The 16,696-nt window shown below is 42.5% G+C and overlaps 1 protein-coding gene across 1 annotated transcript; it reads right to left on the reverse strand.

The window, feature by feature from the left end:
- Positions 1–4,751: 4,751 nt before the first annotated feature.
- LOC121912274 (E3 ubiquitin-protein ligase TRIM8-like) lies at positions 4,752–15,269 on the reverse strand. Its single transcript, XM_042434453.1, has 7 exons — positions 14,834–15,269; positions 13,627–14,225; positions 8,448–8,543; positions 7,656–7,889; positions 7,489–7,520; positions 7,266–7,381; positions 4,752–7,123 (listed from the first exon to the last, which is right to left on the reverse strand). The coding sequence occupies exons 2-7, from the start codon at positions 14,194–14,196 to the stop codon at positions 6,465–6,467; spliced, it is 1,707 nt and encodes a 568-aa protein (XP_042290387.1). The 5' UTR covers positions 14,197–14,225; positions 14,834–15,269; the 3' UTR covers positions 4,752–6,464.
- Positions 15,270–16,696: the final 1,427 nt, after the last annotated feature.

Below are 16,696 nucleotides of genomic sequence, written 5' to 3' on the forward strand. Positions count from 1 at the left end.
GAAACAGATTTTTTCAATCGATCATTTTTGAAAGGAGAGTGAGCAGGCTGCAGAAATCATGAAGATAAGACTGGAGGAGATACAGAACAATAGTCCCACTATCATCACTTGCAGAGGAGCATGGAGGAATGATCCGATCAAATAGAAAAAGTGAAAAACTTACTTAAACGTACACAACTCTTTGCAAACACAGCTCACCTGCATGAATTTGTCTCCAGTAATTGTATAATGATGCTCACAGAGGGACAGAATTGGGGTAAAAAGCAACAACGCGAGTGCCAGATGTCCATAAAAGGGTAATACAACTACAACTTTTTTCCTAACAATTTACTCATGCCAGGTGCTGCCATGGTAACAGCAGAAATGACCACCTGCATGATGCCCTTGATGGCAGCTCTCTGTTAATGAGAGCAGGAGATAGCACTGAGGGGGGAGGCTGAAGGGGAGACACAGATACAAGGAGGTGGAGGGATGCTTTAATCAGAGGAAGCTTAAATAAATAATGTTGCATTATTTAGCGCATTATACCCAAGCCCGAGCCCAGCTGGTTGCCTTTTTTCATCTGTGACAATGCCGTCTCTCCGTCTCTGGGAGGGTTACAGGGCGATGATAGGAAGGTAGGAGTGACATCACGTTACCTGAGGTTTTTTTTTACAAATCTTTAAAGTATCTTAGTCATTTTTTTTTTTTGGAAAGTGGTTGATTTGTTAGAGTGTTACACACCACCAGAGTGAGAAAAAACACCCTGAAGGGTCATGTAACAGACAGCAAATCAATGTGCAACAACATTTCAAGTGGTTAATGTCACCTTGACTGGGAGCAGGTGCTGCTGCTTCTTATTTTCTGACTCATAAAACCACATTAAAACTGATGTATGCTGGGCAGGAAGTTTTGTGAACCTTCACACCACTTTTATTGGGTAGATGAGCTTTATGGTCCGATGGCTGTGCTGCGTTTAAATTCTCAACGTTGCATAGAGGTTGAGATGTGATCAGTGCAGAGCTTGTGGCTGAAAGTGAGACAAATTTCTACCATTATCTGCTTGCCTTCATGTCAGTCAAATCTCCATAGGGCTTTTCACAGACTTGTCATAGTAAAATACAGATTGTTAATAACATTATCAATGGCTCTGTTATATTCAAGTGTCCCAGTGAGCTATTACAGTGTGACAGAGAGCCAGCAGGACACTGAAACTGATGTAGTTAAATGGAATCCAACCATCCCTCCTCACATCCTCCTACTGTGACATGTCAAAATGTTTAGAGATAAAAAAGGCCTACTGACATTTGCAAGACACTCGAAAGTTCTGCATCAGCTTCCTTTTAGCTCCAAATGAGCATGACATGTCCATTAAATGTCTCTACACAGCTCATGCATGAGTTTACCTCATTATATTTATAAAGGAAACAGTAGGGAACTTCTGATCTGAGGAAATATCAGAGATGAGCATCCAGTAGACACAATGTAAATACTATGTAGACGACTGAATTTTCCTTTTCCCTATTACTACAGGCAACTGGTATGTTGGGAAGTACCATGGCATACACTGTGAGTAATGAACCACAAAAGCTTTTCCAAAAGTTGCCCAAGTATTTATATATGTAGTTCAAGCTGAGTTGATTGTTTCCAGCTCGCTGTCCTTCAGAGCAGCACAATAAAGACGACATCCACAACTGCCGCACGACTCGCAGTTCTTGACCTCGCTGAACTCCGACTTTTGACCTCACGAGTGGAGCGATAGCATAAACAGTCTGGTGATGACCATACAACCTGTCACCTGAAATAAGGTTCATATGTTCACCAGTGTCCGGGCGGAGGGCAGAGTCATATTGTTTCTTGGCGTAGGACAGCTGCTCACAGACACCCATACTTATAAACAAAACATCGCAGTTCAAATACCTCCTGTTCATACCAACTGAATGAATCCATCCAGACATGCATCATGTGTAAGGGGAGTGTTGCCTGTCTACTTACAGCTGTCCAACAGTTCTTTTGGCCTGGTCCAGGGTGGCATTAGGCAGCAGGACAGTTCTGCAGTCTGTGATGTTGGAAGCGTTTTTGTGGCAGCTAATAAATGTACTCTGAAGTATCAATGTCAAAGGCCTACTGTTTTAACCACTATAGAAAGAAGAAGGTGAAAAAACACAACAGATCTGGGGCACTTTTCTCACTTCTGCCTTATTGGGATGTTGTCTATTTAGCCTAGATTCTAAAGAAGGACCTGTGGCTTCATGTTAGTCCGGTTGGCTGCGTTACTGACATGTCTGACTGTCCAAATCCTGCTCTGCCTTTCCACCATACCACATAAAATATACTGGGTTAAGGCTAATCATTGAAAAGTAATTTCTAACCGGTGAGGGCATTACCAATTTCTTTAATCACATTTAAAAATATACTATACTGTATAATCTAATGCATAAAGCGTTTTAACAGACATATGGTGCCTGGTTTCATTCAAAAGTGTTGGAAATCTCTCGAGTCATTATAAGTGTTCCAGCTTTGAAGATGATTTTGGAAAGTACAGGCTTTTTAAACATAAAACAGAAAGGGAAACATTGTGTCAGTGCACTGAGTTGGGGGATTTTCTGATGACTGTGCAACACCCCAGAAGAGACAAATGACTGGGGATTTTGACAATTGCTGTCTGTGTGGTTACCTTGTACACATTCAAACTTTATCTGAGCCAAAGTGGTCCAAGAGCTGGTCTATGTTGCTGACGACATTAGCAGTAGTACTATTACTAATAATCACGTAGCTATTTTTGTACTTTTTTCCATGGAGAAAAAAAATGTAACTGTCAATTTGAAATTTTTCCAAAATCTGCATGAAACACGAAAACAATACAGAAGTTTGTTTGGTGAATACCTGGATAAAACAACTTCCTGTAATTTGTGTTTCTCTCTTACTACACACACACAAACAAAATAGATCCTTCAATTTGCTATAAAAATTTAAAGTTCATGAATTTACTAACTAAATAAACTTTTAATGATAACTCTACTTTTATCATTTAAAAGTTAAAGTATAAAGCTGCAAAAATGGAAATAATAAGCACTTATAAGTGCAGCACTTGAACGAAAGTACTTTCCACCTCTGACACAATTACAGGTGTCACTCCAGTGTCAAAACCCCTGAGTTACTATGGCAACAGCTCAAGCATGCCACTTTGTATTCCCACTCAAAAAAAAATGATACAGCTGTTCTCAACAGAGACTCTGAAATGCCCTTTTAATTTTGATCTAAAATGTCAGCCGCATTCATACGCACACACACACACATCTCTGTTGGCACAGCTCACCTGCACACACCCTTCCTGTCTTTGCTTATTTCACTATTTTTATGTACATTGTTTGAATGTTGTTGCCCGTTTCCCTTCAGCTGAAACACGACAGAAGATTGGTTTATGTTACACCGCTTTCCACCAGCAAAAAATAGACCTGGAGATCAATAAACATTGGATCTTTGTCTTTGATGTTTGTGCTCTCTCTCTTTGTGTGTGTGTGTGTGTGTGTGTGTGTGTGTGTGTGTGCTGCTATCCTGGATTGGAGATTTGGCACAGATTTCAAAGGCCTAATCAGATAAAGGTTCTGCTTGTATGATGAATAGCCGCTCTCTATGCATTATGCTTTATATTTCCATGAGCGTTAGTACAAGGGCTGCCAAGACTGTATACGTGTGCTTGTGTGTTCAGACTGATAGCACTAATAGATACTCATTTATTCCACATATTATAGCACTTATCGCTGCCATGTCAGCCACTTCTCTCCTCCACCGCTGACCTGACAGGATGGTTATGCAAGCTGCAAGCTGTGCAAATGTATTGGGACTATGTCAATAATATTCATCAAAGGCCTGAGTTACAGAGGAAGACTCCACCCCTAAAATACTCTTTAGCTACCATATATCACCAGTCTATTAAGCGGGATGAAAGTGTTGTCATACATCCAATTTCTCTTAGTCAGTTTGTGATTTTCTTTCTTTTAGGGTGGATTTTTCCTTTCATTTTCTATAAAACATCTTCAAAATGTAAATATACTCAGATGAATAGAAAAGAAAGAAAGACAGAGTGCCCACTTTAACTCCCAACAGTACCTCCAGCCACAAACAACAGCTGCAACAGCTGACTGCATGTATTGAATACACACACACACACACACACACACACACACTACAGGCCCACGTCCTGCTGCAGGCAGGGGTGTGTTGTACTCATACATATACAGCTCCCAACACACCTGCCACAACAAGAGCACAGCTGTCAAGTGCATCACCCTTTACCCTATATGTAACCTCACGGAGCACACACACACACACACTTATACTGAGCCTACTTCTGCACACATATGAGGAAACACACACTGACTGGGTTGATTGCATGCTGACACCTGAGCACACATTCGCTCCCGCAACAACAGGATTCGACTCGCACCGATCCTGCACACAACGCAGCCCAAATCAAACACACACAAACACACACACACACAATGAAGGCAACACACTTTTCTTCCAGCTTCATGTTTGTAAGATTGATAAAACTGCTGTGATGTGAAATGAAGGTGATTTAAAATATTTCTTAAGAAATTATGAAAAAATGTGATTTCTTTCACTCTTTTCAACAAAATTCAGCTTTCTTTAAGGTGCAAATCCCTTATTTTTATGATGTTTTTCCTCTTAAAAAATGACAAGTCGGATATAAACATGCAGCTATATATGAAATTATTTATACGGATTAAATTAATGGTATGGCCTCCTTCAGTCTACTGTATGTTTTATTAATAACACACACAGATGAAGCGGTGCACAAGGGGAATGCTCATAGGCTGCCACACACACATACACACAATAAATGTCAGATTGATGCCACACTGTAACTAAACCTCAGCTCCTCCTACTCCTCTGCCTCCTATAATCAGTGCTAAAGGGGGGCCGGGCTCTTTGAAAAGCTATCAGAAACTTTTTTATATTCACACTCTCTTGAATTTGAATGACAACAACAACAAAAAAAAGGAGACTGGACTAGAGAAGAGGGAGAGCAAAACAGGGAGGGGGGGGCAGAACATTTTACAACCCATAAATAAGTGATGTGCTATATCCCCCTCCCCTTTCTTCCCTCTCGCTCCCTCTATCTCACCGTCTCGCTCTGGGGAGGGGGGGGGGGGACGATGAAAGGAGTATGAGTGACAGATAAGTAGATGACTTTACTGTCCCAGTCCTCATTAAAACTCTGCGCTTATATCATCCGCCGCTCTACCCCTCCTCCTCCTGCGCATCGAGCCCCGGCAAATGATACCCCGGGAGAGGAAGAGAGAGAGAGAGAGAGGGGAGGGGAGGGGAGGGGAGGGAGGTGCTGCTCATCAGTTATTCCTGTTCTCTGACCTAACTTGACAACCAGCTCCAATAATGAGACAAAGAGGGATGAGACAGAGATTTTGCCAGAGACCAGGATGTTGACAAGGAAGTGGACTGTCCTAAATTGGCAGATAATGGGCCTGCTGTGGTCCGGTCTATAACAAATCATTGTCCAAAGCTCCTCCGCTGTGTTTTGAGATTCCTCTGAATACAGCAGGTCTCAAACATGCGGTCATTCAGTATCCTTTTTTTTTTTTTTTTTTTTTTTTTTCCATTTTACAAGCCTTAACCTATGAATAGATTGTGGGTGAGTTGCAGGGTGGGATGTGCTACAATAATGGCTTTCCTTTCTTACAGGCAGCATTGACATTTCAAATGTAGCCCAGTGAGTCAAACTGTAAAACCTCCTAACCCAAATAAATCACATAATGTGCTCCTCAGTACAAACAGACCTCAAACTATAATCAAACATAATGTTTAAAATAACAAATATGTCACTCGTTACCATGGGGGGAAAAAAAGCCCACAAGATTACACTCAAAACTGTAAACCAGGTCTTAAAATATGACAAAAATGCCATTTAATATGCTTGTTTATTCATAATTTTCTCTGATTTTGGTTTATTCATAATCTCGTATAAAATGTATGAAAAACCTGACAAGCATTCATAGTCCAGTGTTTTTCTAAAGCCACGTGGACTTTGGAGTGCACGGAGAGGCTCCCTGCATGCTTTCAGCCACAAACAGGAAATAATCAAGAGCTAGGAACTTGCAAGTACAATAAGAGCATGTTAACAGTCTTTTTAGGCACTGAAGTCTCTGGAGTCCCATGTCAGGGCTCCTGATGAACAATGTCTTTTTTCTTTAAGATCTAGTTCAACTGCTTTAATGGATTTAAGACTATATTGTTCACATTAGCACTTCCAGTTGAATTTAAACAGAAAATACTACTGACAACGTGATTCAGAAAGTAAACAAGGGGTTAAAATAACATCATGGAGGCGTATTGGAGACACAAACGGACAACAAATCTCTGGAACAAAAAGCAAAAAAGTTGATATTCCGATGCCAATTATGATTCAATAAAACGGAAAAGTGGATGCTGATTCTGATTTGTTACTTGGTCCCATAATGCTTGGTTGAAGGCTGGCTGTACAGCCCGTAGATGTCTGGGTGCCTGGCTGTCTGTGCGGCTTCCATGAGGCCCCTCATGGGAAAATGCTGCAGCGGCTGGCTTGCAGGTAGAGGGGCATGTGGGTTAAACTCCTGAGAGGTCATGGGGGGGAAGGAGTCTGGTGCCGGGTACGGTGGCCGGGCACGGGCAGCAGGGGCCCGAGAGCAGCAGCAGTTATTCAGAGTGCACATCAGTACTTTCCTCCCTTCGTACATGGCTTGTTGCGAGGCACCTCCACTGGGGAAGTGGGAGGGGGTGAATATGGTCCCTGAGGGGTGGCTAGAGCTGGACCCTAGACCCACCATGTGATGGGCTGAACTGTCAAGGAGCCGACTGTGGCCGGGGCCGGTGTGAGGATTGTGGGTGAGACCTTCAGAGGAATACATGGATGAAGCATGATGGCTCTGGTCAGCCAGGAAGGGTTTTTTGCTGCTGTACAGCAACGGAGGAGGATCCTGGGATGCAGAGGTTTCAGTGTTACTCTCCAGGAAAGACATGCCGTATTTCCTCTTCTGTGGTCCTGAACTAGTCCCCATATAGGAGCCAGCAGGGCTACTCTGCGACTGGACAATGTCAAGAATGGGTGCCTCATTGAACGGTTCTGAGAATGGAAAATAGAGGTGGGGCAGAAAGAGATTATATGTAGTTATTTCTGACAATACAATATAGAAATTGTTAATAAATAGCTTAAAATCCACATTCCCCCCTTTACTCTTTAGTTATTTATTGCAATTCTGTTCTACCTTCCAGCATTTTGCGCAGGTTCTTCTCTCTTGTTGAGAGTTCGGAGAACAAATGATGAGAGTTGAGCTGACCCACTCTAAGTGGAGGAATGGCACTACTCAGGTGTGAATTTGACCTGAAAAAAGACACACAGTCACACATAAAACACTGAGGTAATAAAGACACGCATCAGACTTGTCAACTGATGTAAACCTGACATTCAAGTGAAACAGAAATGCTTACCTGTCCAGGAGCAGCTGGTAAGGTTTTGTGTTCTGAAAAAGAAAATAAGACACATTAAGTCATTCAATGGATGCAAATGCTGTAAAAACATTTTCAGTTGGTGTGCATGATGCATGTTTTTGATTGGCTGGACATGTGGAGAATGGAAGGTAGTGCAGATTTTATACCTTCATGAAGTTAAAGCTTTCTGCTCTTTGGAAGAACGTTTGTACTGAGCTCAGAAGTTTTTCTGCTTCCTGCCGCCTCTCGTTGAGCTGCAGAACCTGCTGGGAGATTTTCCGTGCGTACATAGTGTAAGTGCTCTCCAGCATCTGCATGGTTTCAGACTGGTTCGCTTCTAGCAGCGCGTGCATCCGCTGATACTGGTCTCTCACACGCTCCTTCAGGTCAGACACTGCGTCCTGTTAGAGAGAAGACGGGTTGACAGGACAACGTTAACTTAGTAGCAATGAGTGGTACTACTCAGGCTGTGAAAAGTTGTATGTCCTCTGTGGCTTTGGAGGAGCTTTTGTCAAGTCTAAGAAAAGTTATTGAAGTGACATCACTTGAGTAATCTCAGTTAGAGCTTAGAGAGTGCAATTTTTTTTTAACAGAAAGCATTAATTACAAACAGAGGGTCTAATGACAGATGCTACTGAGTTATTATACAGTCATTTATTATTTCACAACAATTTATTAATATTTAACTCAACTGATCTTTAATTCAACTGATGTGTTCAGCTACTGAATATTAAAATATAGTTATTCTTATACTTCATTTTGTGGAATCCAAGCTTTTTTGTTAGGAACTAGCGTAGGAAAATGCTTTTTCTATCCTAATACATTAGCCATTTAAAGCTTGAGCTAATGCTTCTTAATTTTTTTCCTTCTCATTATAGCACAGAGTAGACAAAACTGTAGCACAAACCCACATGGTGACATAAAACTCATGGACCTGTACTGATGATGTCTTACTGTACCTTCATCAGCGTCTTGTCTGACTCCAGCTTAGTAAGCTGCTCGTCGATGTTCTGAACTCGATCATCCAGTCTGCCTTGCTGCCTCATTAGCATGGCCTGTGGATAGATGACATACAAGAGATGCATAAGACAACGGGGAAATGAGGGGGAAAAAAAAAAAACGTGACTAAAACTTGCTGCGACCTCAGCAAACTTGGCTGGTATTCATGAGTCACTACGGCAACCACCTCCACAATCCTGATTAGATGGAGGAAGCAATGGCTGCCAGCGACAACCGCATGCATTTATCCATTAAGAGAGCACCAACAAAGGCAAACACAATTGCACAAATCCATCTCTTATTCCTTCAGTCTATTGTCCATTGTTGGGACTAGCCAACTTCCTCTGTGGGCAGAATTGGAGTGCAGAGAGAGCCAACGGCCAGTCACAGACCTGGTAAACATAATCCTTCTCCATTTACTGCAGGAGATGGAAATCAATCTACAGTCACAGGCTGACAGATAGCTAGGAACAGGAGAGGCCAGGTACGCTTTTTAATGAACTGTTTCTACATTGCAAAATCACCATGCCCAAATATGAGAGAACCCGCTGTCATGGCAACAAAGCCTTGTGTATGTATTTATATGTGGAAGCTAATGTGTATGTGAGGGAGCAAAAGCGGGGGAGTCTCACACACTCACCCCTCTCTGCTGCTTTCTCATTTTGCCACATGCATTGCTCCCATTGTTTGCATTGGCCTCTGTGTCAGTGACACATTGTCATGTCTGTGTGTATAACGCCAGGGTCTGCACTCTCCCTCCGCATGAGTGTGCAAGGGAGAAAGGGGAAAACGGGAGGGATGGTAAAGTGCTGTGGGGCTCTGCTTACACATGCCAAGAACGGACCGAATGAAAGTGAGAAAGACATACAAAAAAAAAAAAAAAAAAAGAGAGAGTGAAACCAACAGAGAGAAAGTTTGAAGCGAGAAAAAGAGAGAGATAGGGAGAATGAGGGCATTCCTGCGGTCTATAGTGAGTGAGTTTCAGTGTAGCTACATTGTGGTATCACAGCAACAGGCCTCTTCAGCTGCTCACAACACTCATGGACAACAACTGGCTGGCTACTACACAATACAGTGAACACTTCCAACACTGCATCTAGTTTCAACAACCAAACGAAACATCAGACTCTAGATCATTTAAAATACTAACAAATACATAAAACTACATCAATTTTTGCTTGTTTGTATATTATTTATAGTCAAGATGAAATGAAAAATGCTTTTTTTAACCCTTTTAGATCACATCCACTATCATATTGTGCACCTATTTAAAAATATATACCAAAAAATCAATTTCTTTGTATTCTTATATCAAAATACAATCATGTTTTCTGACTGTAAAATATGACATGTACTTACATAGGCTTGAACCAACCACTTTCAACCAATAATATCATGATATCTACCCATCAATCAACTTTTAGTGGCACAGAGCTAAAATTCATCATAACACACCCACTTTTCAACATTCAAATCAAATCCCTCCTAGCGTTATGTCCCGCCTGTCTGTCCTGTTTCACTTGCAAATACATCACGATACGGAAGTTAGATACTGTCAAAATGCTGTTTCATCTGGACTTTAATTCATTCAAACCGCAAAAAGTTTATGTCTCTGTTTATGTTCATGTTTAAAATAAACCGCTCTATGACAAGGACCAAAAGGACTATAATAAATTAATATGTGGCTGTCTGCTGTTTGACGCTAAGCCGGTAGCATACAGCGAGTTTTTCTCTGACAATAAATAACTACACTGATGAGAGTAACGAAATGGATAAGGTGGAAATGAATGGATAACTTAAAAGGTGCAATGCATAGGATTTAGTTTTACTTTGGTGGAATGTAACAGACAGCTCGCCCCATGCATAGCCTTCACTGTTCTTCATCTTTTGGATAATATAAACTTGAGCTAAGTTCACACACATAATTTTATAGTTTATGTTAATGATGAGAAATCTGTGTTTTGTGTGTTGAACACTGATCATAACAGGACTGTTTTCTCACTGTTTTACTGATGTAAACAAGACTTAAACAGCATCAAAAAAAATACGAATAGCTCCGTTTTCGGATTTGTTGTTTTCTGGTACTAGTTTTTGTATTAAATGACCTGTCAATAATTTGGGGGAGTAATAGCAGATTCCAATCCTATGTTTTAAACTGCGGTGATGGGTGTTTAAGCCTTTACATGTACCCTGAAGAGTTCCCTGTATTGTTCATATCACATGTTCTACCAGCACGCACATGAGAGGTGTGGATGTATTAATAGAGCTGTGCTGGGTGAACAACTTATGTTTGATGAATGGGTGGGCGTTTCATCATGGCATATCCAGTTCTACTTAAAACGTCAATGACGAGGACACACATGCACACCATGAGCACAGTTAATGGTGCAATTCACCAACAAAAGAGGAGGAGGAGAAGACTGCGAACTGATAAACAAATGAAGCATTAAGGCTTTGCCAATGTTGTCCTAAGGTAGGACATGTATTCATCATCAGGTACACACAAGAAGACACCCTTTAGTTTTGCTACATAGCTACCATTAGCAGCTGATATATATGCATGTTATTAGGTTAGAAACACTTACAGAACTTACCGTTTACTTAGGTGGCTGATTCTGAATGCAGGGGTGCAATGGAAATTTGTCACGTTTTCACTCACATGAGGCTGGCGGCATTCATGTTGAAAATCAGCAATGTGGCCCTTAATCCTGTGTCACACACCAATAATAACACATCCAACACGTGTGCTACATCCCCAAACTACATTGTGCTTATACAAGAGGCAGTTTCAGCTAAACAGTCCTCTTCAAACAATCTGATAATTCCCATAACGACTGACTGCAAACACACATGGTGCTTACAGGTTATTTGGCAGTGTTTGGCGAAACTGTACATTTGTATTTATAACCATTGTGTAATACACTGACATAAAAGTTAAGTGGTGCCACGTACCTTCTGTGTCACTGCTGTATTACCAAAGAACAGTGAAAAACTCTTTGTTGGGTTATTGCTATCGTAAGCATTGCATGAACTGCTTTATGAGCTGGCTTCACATGACGGTAACAGCTTTTCTGTGCCTAAATGCTTCTGTTCAACAACCGTGTCTTCCTCATTTTGCCATGTTTCCTCCAATTCCCTTTTTGTCTTATTATGTGCTTGAAATAGCATAAGGGGACAGGAGGGAACTGTCTGGTTGCTGATCTCTCTGTAGCAGCGTGAAAGCCTACCTTTATCAAGATTAAACCCACCAATGATCACTTTCCCCACTGTCCTATTTAGGCATCCAGACACCCACGGGTTGCCAGGAAGCTCATGTTTAAATGAGGAGCCTCAGGCTCAATGAACAGAGAGCTTCTTTCACAATCAACTGACAACTATTCCCCACGTCTGATGTCAATGGGCTGCCCTCAGCATTCTAGGGAACTGATTCACTCCAGCCCAGATACAAGAAACTGCAAATGGCAGAGCTTCCATGAGCGATGGTTTCCTGCTGAGGTGCCTGAGAAAACCAAGGTGAGGTTGTGTGGGAGGGCTCCTCCTCCGCCTGTCCCAGGGACGACATTACTATTATATTACTCTTTCTTTCTCCCATTGAAATTATGAGCACGCCCGCAAAAGGTTACTGTAAAAGTCTCCTTTGAGAGCCATAGAGCCAAAGATAACCAAAGATATGAACATAGCTGCATTGGTTTTTCCCTCTTTGTTTATCCCAAAAGCAACAAGAGAGCTGCCAGGGGAATCTAAAATCCTTTCACTAAAATAGACCACAGCTTTGTCAAAGAGGACCTTGCAGTAAGAAATTATGAGAAGCCATTCTGGCTTCAGATTACTTTAACAAACAACCCAGTGAGCAAAAAGCCTAACTTTTAAGCTACTACCACATGTATCAATATTAGAGTGCACTCTGGCTCTTCTCAGTGCTAATCTGAGAAGAACCAGGAACTCTGACTCCTGGATAACTCCATACAGTTGTGAAAGAACAGAAAGTTGGGTGGGTGTGTGCATGTGTGTGTGTGTGGAGAGCAGCTGTGGAAAGGGCTGAACAGACATCTTTTGTCCCAATAATAGCTCCGAAGCAAAGCAACAGTTTGCACCGAAAACTTCAACCGATATAGAACTTTGTGATCTATACACGTCTGTAACTTTCCCAACTGGAATAACACAATCGGCGAACCGTATCCACAACGCGACCACAGCACAACAGATGCTAAAACTAATGTGATTCTCACTCCCGCGCCTTTCACAGATAGTGGAGGAACAGGGAAGAAATGTGTATAAGGCAGTGTGGGTGGTTGTATTTTACACCTTGCCACTTACATTAGACTTGTGAAAAGAGAACAAACTGAAATAAAATATAGAAGTGAGGAGAATACAGAAGCGGCCATGACACGCTGGCCTTCTGTGAGACGCATTCCTCCATGCATCCTGAGGTCAACCCTGCCAAGACAGATCATTATTCACATGCCGCCAGTTAGATTAACACGCATACAGTAGGTTTTTTTTTTACTCTTTTTCTGCCTTCTTTTCTACCTTTACCTCCTCTAAAATTTCAATAGAATTACCCTCCACTTCAGAAAGAGTGGTTGAATGGCATACTTTTCCACAAATCACCACATTTCCTTCTCAGCAACAGTGCATCGATTCATTCACCAGCCTCTAAAGCCTTCCCAGTGTGCATTTCCTCATTATAAAAAAATCCTGAAACAGTTACTGCAACTGATCAGAGCAGCAAACATAAACAAAATGCATGCGGATCCGCCCCCCGCTGGCCATCATTTCCGGTGGATGCAGATTGCATCACAGCCCTTAGCCGAGGGCACAGGGTGGCTAATGTGTAGGCGTGGCGGCGTGGAGTCGGTGGTGTGATCAAGGTTAAAAGCAATGCCTGACGTACGCCTGCATGTGTGTGCATGTGTTATGTGTGTGTGTGTGTGCGTGTGTGTGTATATCATCAGCCCTGAGGGGTGGCTTTCACCTGTCCAGTCCTTTCACATCAGAGAAGATAAAAGGAAGAGGCAGAGAGTGGAAGCCTTTACAGACTAGTGAGCAGCGAGAAAGAAGAATCCATGGAAGAAAGTGCATTTAATTGATAGTCTGAGGTGAGCTGGGAGAGTAAGAGGGTACGTGTGATTTATCTACCTGCATTTGTATGCGTTGTGTATCCACATCACAGACCGTGTGTCTTTGGTTAGTGCAGTGAGAGATGCAGCAGAACGGACACAGAGCCACCTGCTCTTCCTCACAGTGGAGCAGCCTGTACTCCTCATGACTGGGACAGGTCCAAGCGCTCAGCTCCTCGGCGTCAACTAACAGGTGTCCCGGGGCTGCGCATGGCTGCTGTAGGTGCGTCTGGATATGTGTTTGGCAGCAGGGCTCCTTACAACGCAGACAGACCTTCCGCACAGGCAGCGGAGGGCCCCGTCTGCAGAGGACACAGTGCAGCACAGGGGGGGCTTTGTCGGTGTTCAGTGCGTTAAATCGCTTCACTATGTTGGCAAGCTTAAAGTTCTTCTCCAGTGTGGGTTTCTGGTCGTAGTCATGGTTGCACTCAGGACAGCGGACCGCAGCGCTGTCTTTGGCCCAGGCCTCAGAGATGCAACCCTTGCAGAAGTTGTGCTTGCATGGCAGCTGGATGGGTTCATCGAAAACATTCAGGCAGATGGGACACAGAAGCTCCTCTTCGAAGCAGTTTTTCCAACTTGCATCCATGACTTCAGCTGGAAAATGATGTTGTGTAACTAAAAGGAGCAAATAAGAGAATTAGTTTATTAGAGTGCTTTCTGCAGTAAAAAAAAAAAAAAAAAAAAAAAAAAAAACCTAATGAAAATCACGCCTATCCCAGTCTCTACCTTTTTTTTTTTTTTACATCTAGTCCAAAATGAAACAGAAAGATGTGGGCCAAGCAAAGACAGGTGGAGAAATTCTGATTGCAGTAACAGGCTTATTAAGAGTTTATTACAATAAGACAACAATTAGCAAATGTAGCATTTAACAGGCGACGACTGACTGGTAAGAAACCGGTAAAAAATGTAACTATTCGTGTATCCAAAGAGACAACAAAGTGTCAAACATTTTGCAAACACAGTGAAACTTCGAAAACAGACACGTGATAATACAATTATCATTACGTACAATGACCATATTGTCGTTTGGAAATTCTCAGCTGTGGCGTTTGAAAGCAAGTGACAACTTGCTGCTGTGGAAACGGGACTCTGTCATATAAAATGTCACACTGCTGCACTGACATTATATTTTTACGAGAAGCCACTGTTGCTGTCAATAAAGCACCATAGCATCCCTTTCACGCACATTAGATTTATTCTACTGGATAAAAAAGCAACCTTACCAACTATTTATTTCCCATGTCGTCCGTCGGCAGACTCCGGTGCACCTATAACGCCGTAGAGCTTCGCGTCCAGCCCGCGATGAGATCCAGTTGCTCTGGTTAGATCCCAGCAGGCTGTCCGTCCGCCCGCTCAGCGCCGGTTTTTGTTCGCCTGGTTTCGCCTTTCCGTCAACTCTTTGACTAATATTTAACGGTAAGTGCAGGCAGATTAAAACTCGTCAGGAGGGAGCTCAGTGCTTCCACACCGACTGCCCCCCTCCGGTAACGTGACCCGTCACAGATGATACAGGCACGGGGAGGAGCCGAGAGGAGGATTCTGCTGCATTCACGTGCTCCTCGGATGATCCCATTTCCCGAGCGATGAGGTCGTTCTTCCGACTACGGGTGTGTTCATGAGCTTTTAAAGGTGCAGTGTGTAGAATTTAGTGGCATCTAGCGGAACGGGCTTGGCAGAAACGGAAATAATATATTCGTGGGAATGTTTTAATTAGTGTATAATCACCTGAAAATAAGAATCGTTAGAATGAGCCCTTTATATTTACATAGGGAGTGGATGTATAAAGAGAACTGGATACAGAGTCAGAGGTGGGGCCCCGTTCATTCCAATGAAAGTTGCTCAGTGGCGCATGAAGCCAAAAAAGCCACTTCCTGAAAACATACTGTGCACGCTCTATGAGCACAATGCACCAATGGAGCATGCTCACTAAAGACTTTCAGTGGCCAAGACAGCTAACTTCCAGTTTAGCCATCCGGCTAACTTGAATAGGGATAAAATTATTCAATCATGTGGCTCTTCTAGACTTCAGAAATGTGATTGGAGTGGATAGGAGTGGGTCCTCCCCCAGGGAGCTAGCCATGTTGCACCACCATGTTACTGCAGTAGCCCAGAACTGACAAACCAAACACTGGCTCTAGAGAGGGCGTTTCACGTTTTTTTTTTTTTTTGTTGCAAGTATTGCAGCCACCCTAGGTTTTCCTACATGCTTGGAAGGGGAGGGGTAGGGATTTTTTTTCCACCTGCATTCTGTGAAGACCGCTCCTACTCTGCCTCTGATAAGCTCTGATATTTACCCGAACCCTAACCATCACACTCCTCATGCCTAAACCAAACCAACCCCAACCGACAAAGGCAATGAGTACTAGCCAATCAGAGGCAGAGTTGGATGGGTCTTCATGAAATGCAAGTGGGGAAAAAATAAGGCTGAGGGGAGGGGTCTTCAGTTGTTTGCAATCTGCAACCTCACCGCTAGATGCCACTAAATCATACATACTGGTCCTTTAAGTCATAATGTAGCGACAACATGGACGCTACAAAGAAGATGTGTTGTATTTTGTCCCAGACTTGTTGCTGCACCATTACATTCCCTAAAACCACTATAATATTGCTTTACCTGACTTGTTATCAGGGTTAATTCTAATAAATAATTTTTCTAACTAATCTAGGTCACTCTACACGGACATCAACTAATGGTTACAACCTAATACCATATTACAAATTACATGTGAGCAATAAATTGATATGCGATACGTGAATTAGTAAAACAAAGTTTCTTGCCGTCAACCAAACATTTACCAAAATGTTCGCCGAATTTCCGAGTTGCTGTAGCGACTTGAGGTGGCGTTCACGTGAATTTTCCCAGTCAAGAACTCATTTTTCCGATTATTCCGACACCACATGAATGTCACAGAGGGCAAGGGAGCGGGCACAGCAAACTCTACCGGAGAGACTGGAAATGACCAGGAGACACTTCATACTTTGGCAACAGCACTACCTAATGATGCAGGACCTGCTTGAGTTGATAGAGGCTACTTTAATGCTGCCAATTCTGTTACAAAACTGCAGTAATCAAATCACCAATTAAA

The sequence above is a fragment of the Thunnus maccoyii genome, chromosome 14, assembly GCF_910596095.1.
Source record: "Thunnus maccoyii chromosome 14, fThuMac1.1, whole genome shotgun sequence".
Classification (NCBI taxonomy): domain Eukaryota; kingdom Metazoa; phylum Chordata; class Actinopteri; order Scombriformes; family Scombridae; genus Thunnus; species Thunnus maccoyii.

What these genes read in the sequence shown, in the direction of transcription:
- LOC121912274 (XM_042434453.1), bottom strand. Translation starts at nt 14,196, where the DNA reads ATGGATGCAAGTTGGAAAAACTGCTTCGAAGAGGAGCTTCTGTGTCCC. An exon ending in AAAGCTTTAACTTCATGAAG is followed by an intron (nt 7,521 to 7,655) that starts GTATAAAATCTG and finishes TTTCTTTTTCAG; the next exon opens with AACACAAAACCTTACCAGCT. An exon ending in TACCAGCTGCTCCTGGACAG is followed by an intron (nt 7,382 to 7,488) that starts GTAAGCATTTCT and finishes GTCTTTTTTCAG; the next exon opens with GTCAAATTCACACCTGAGTA.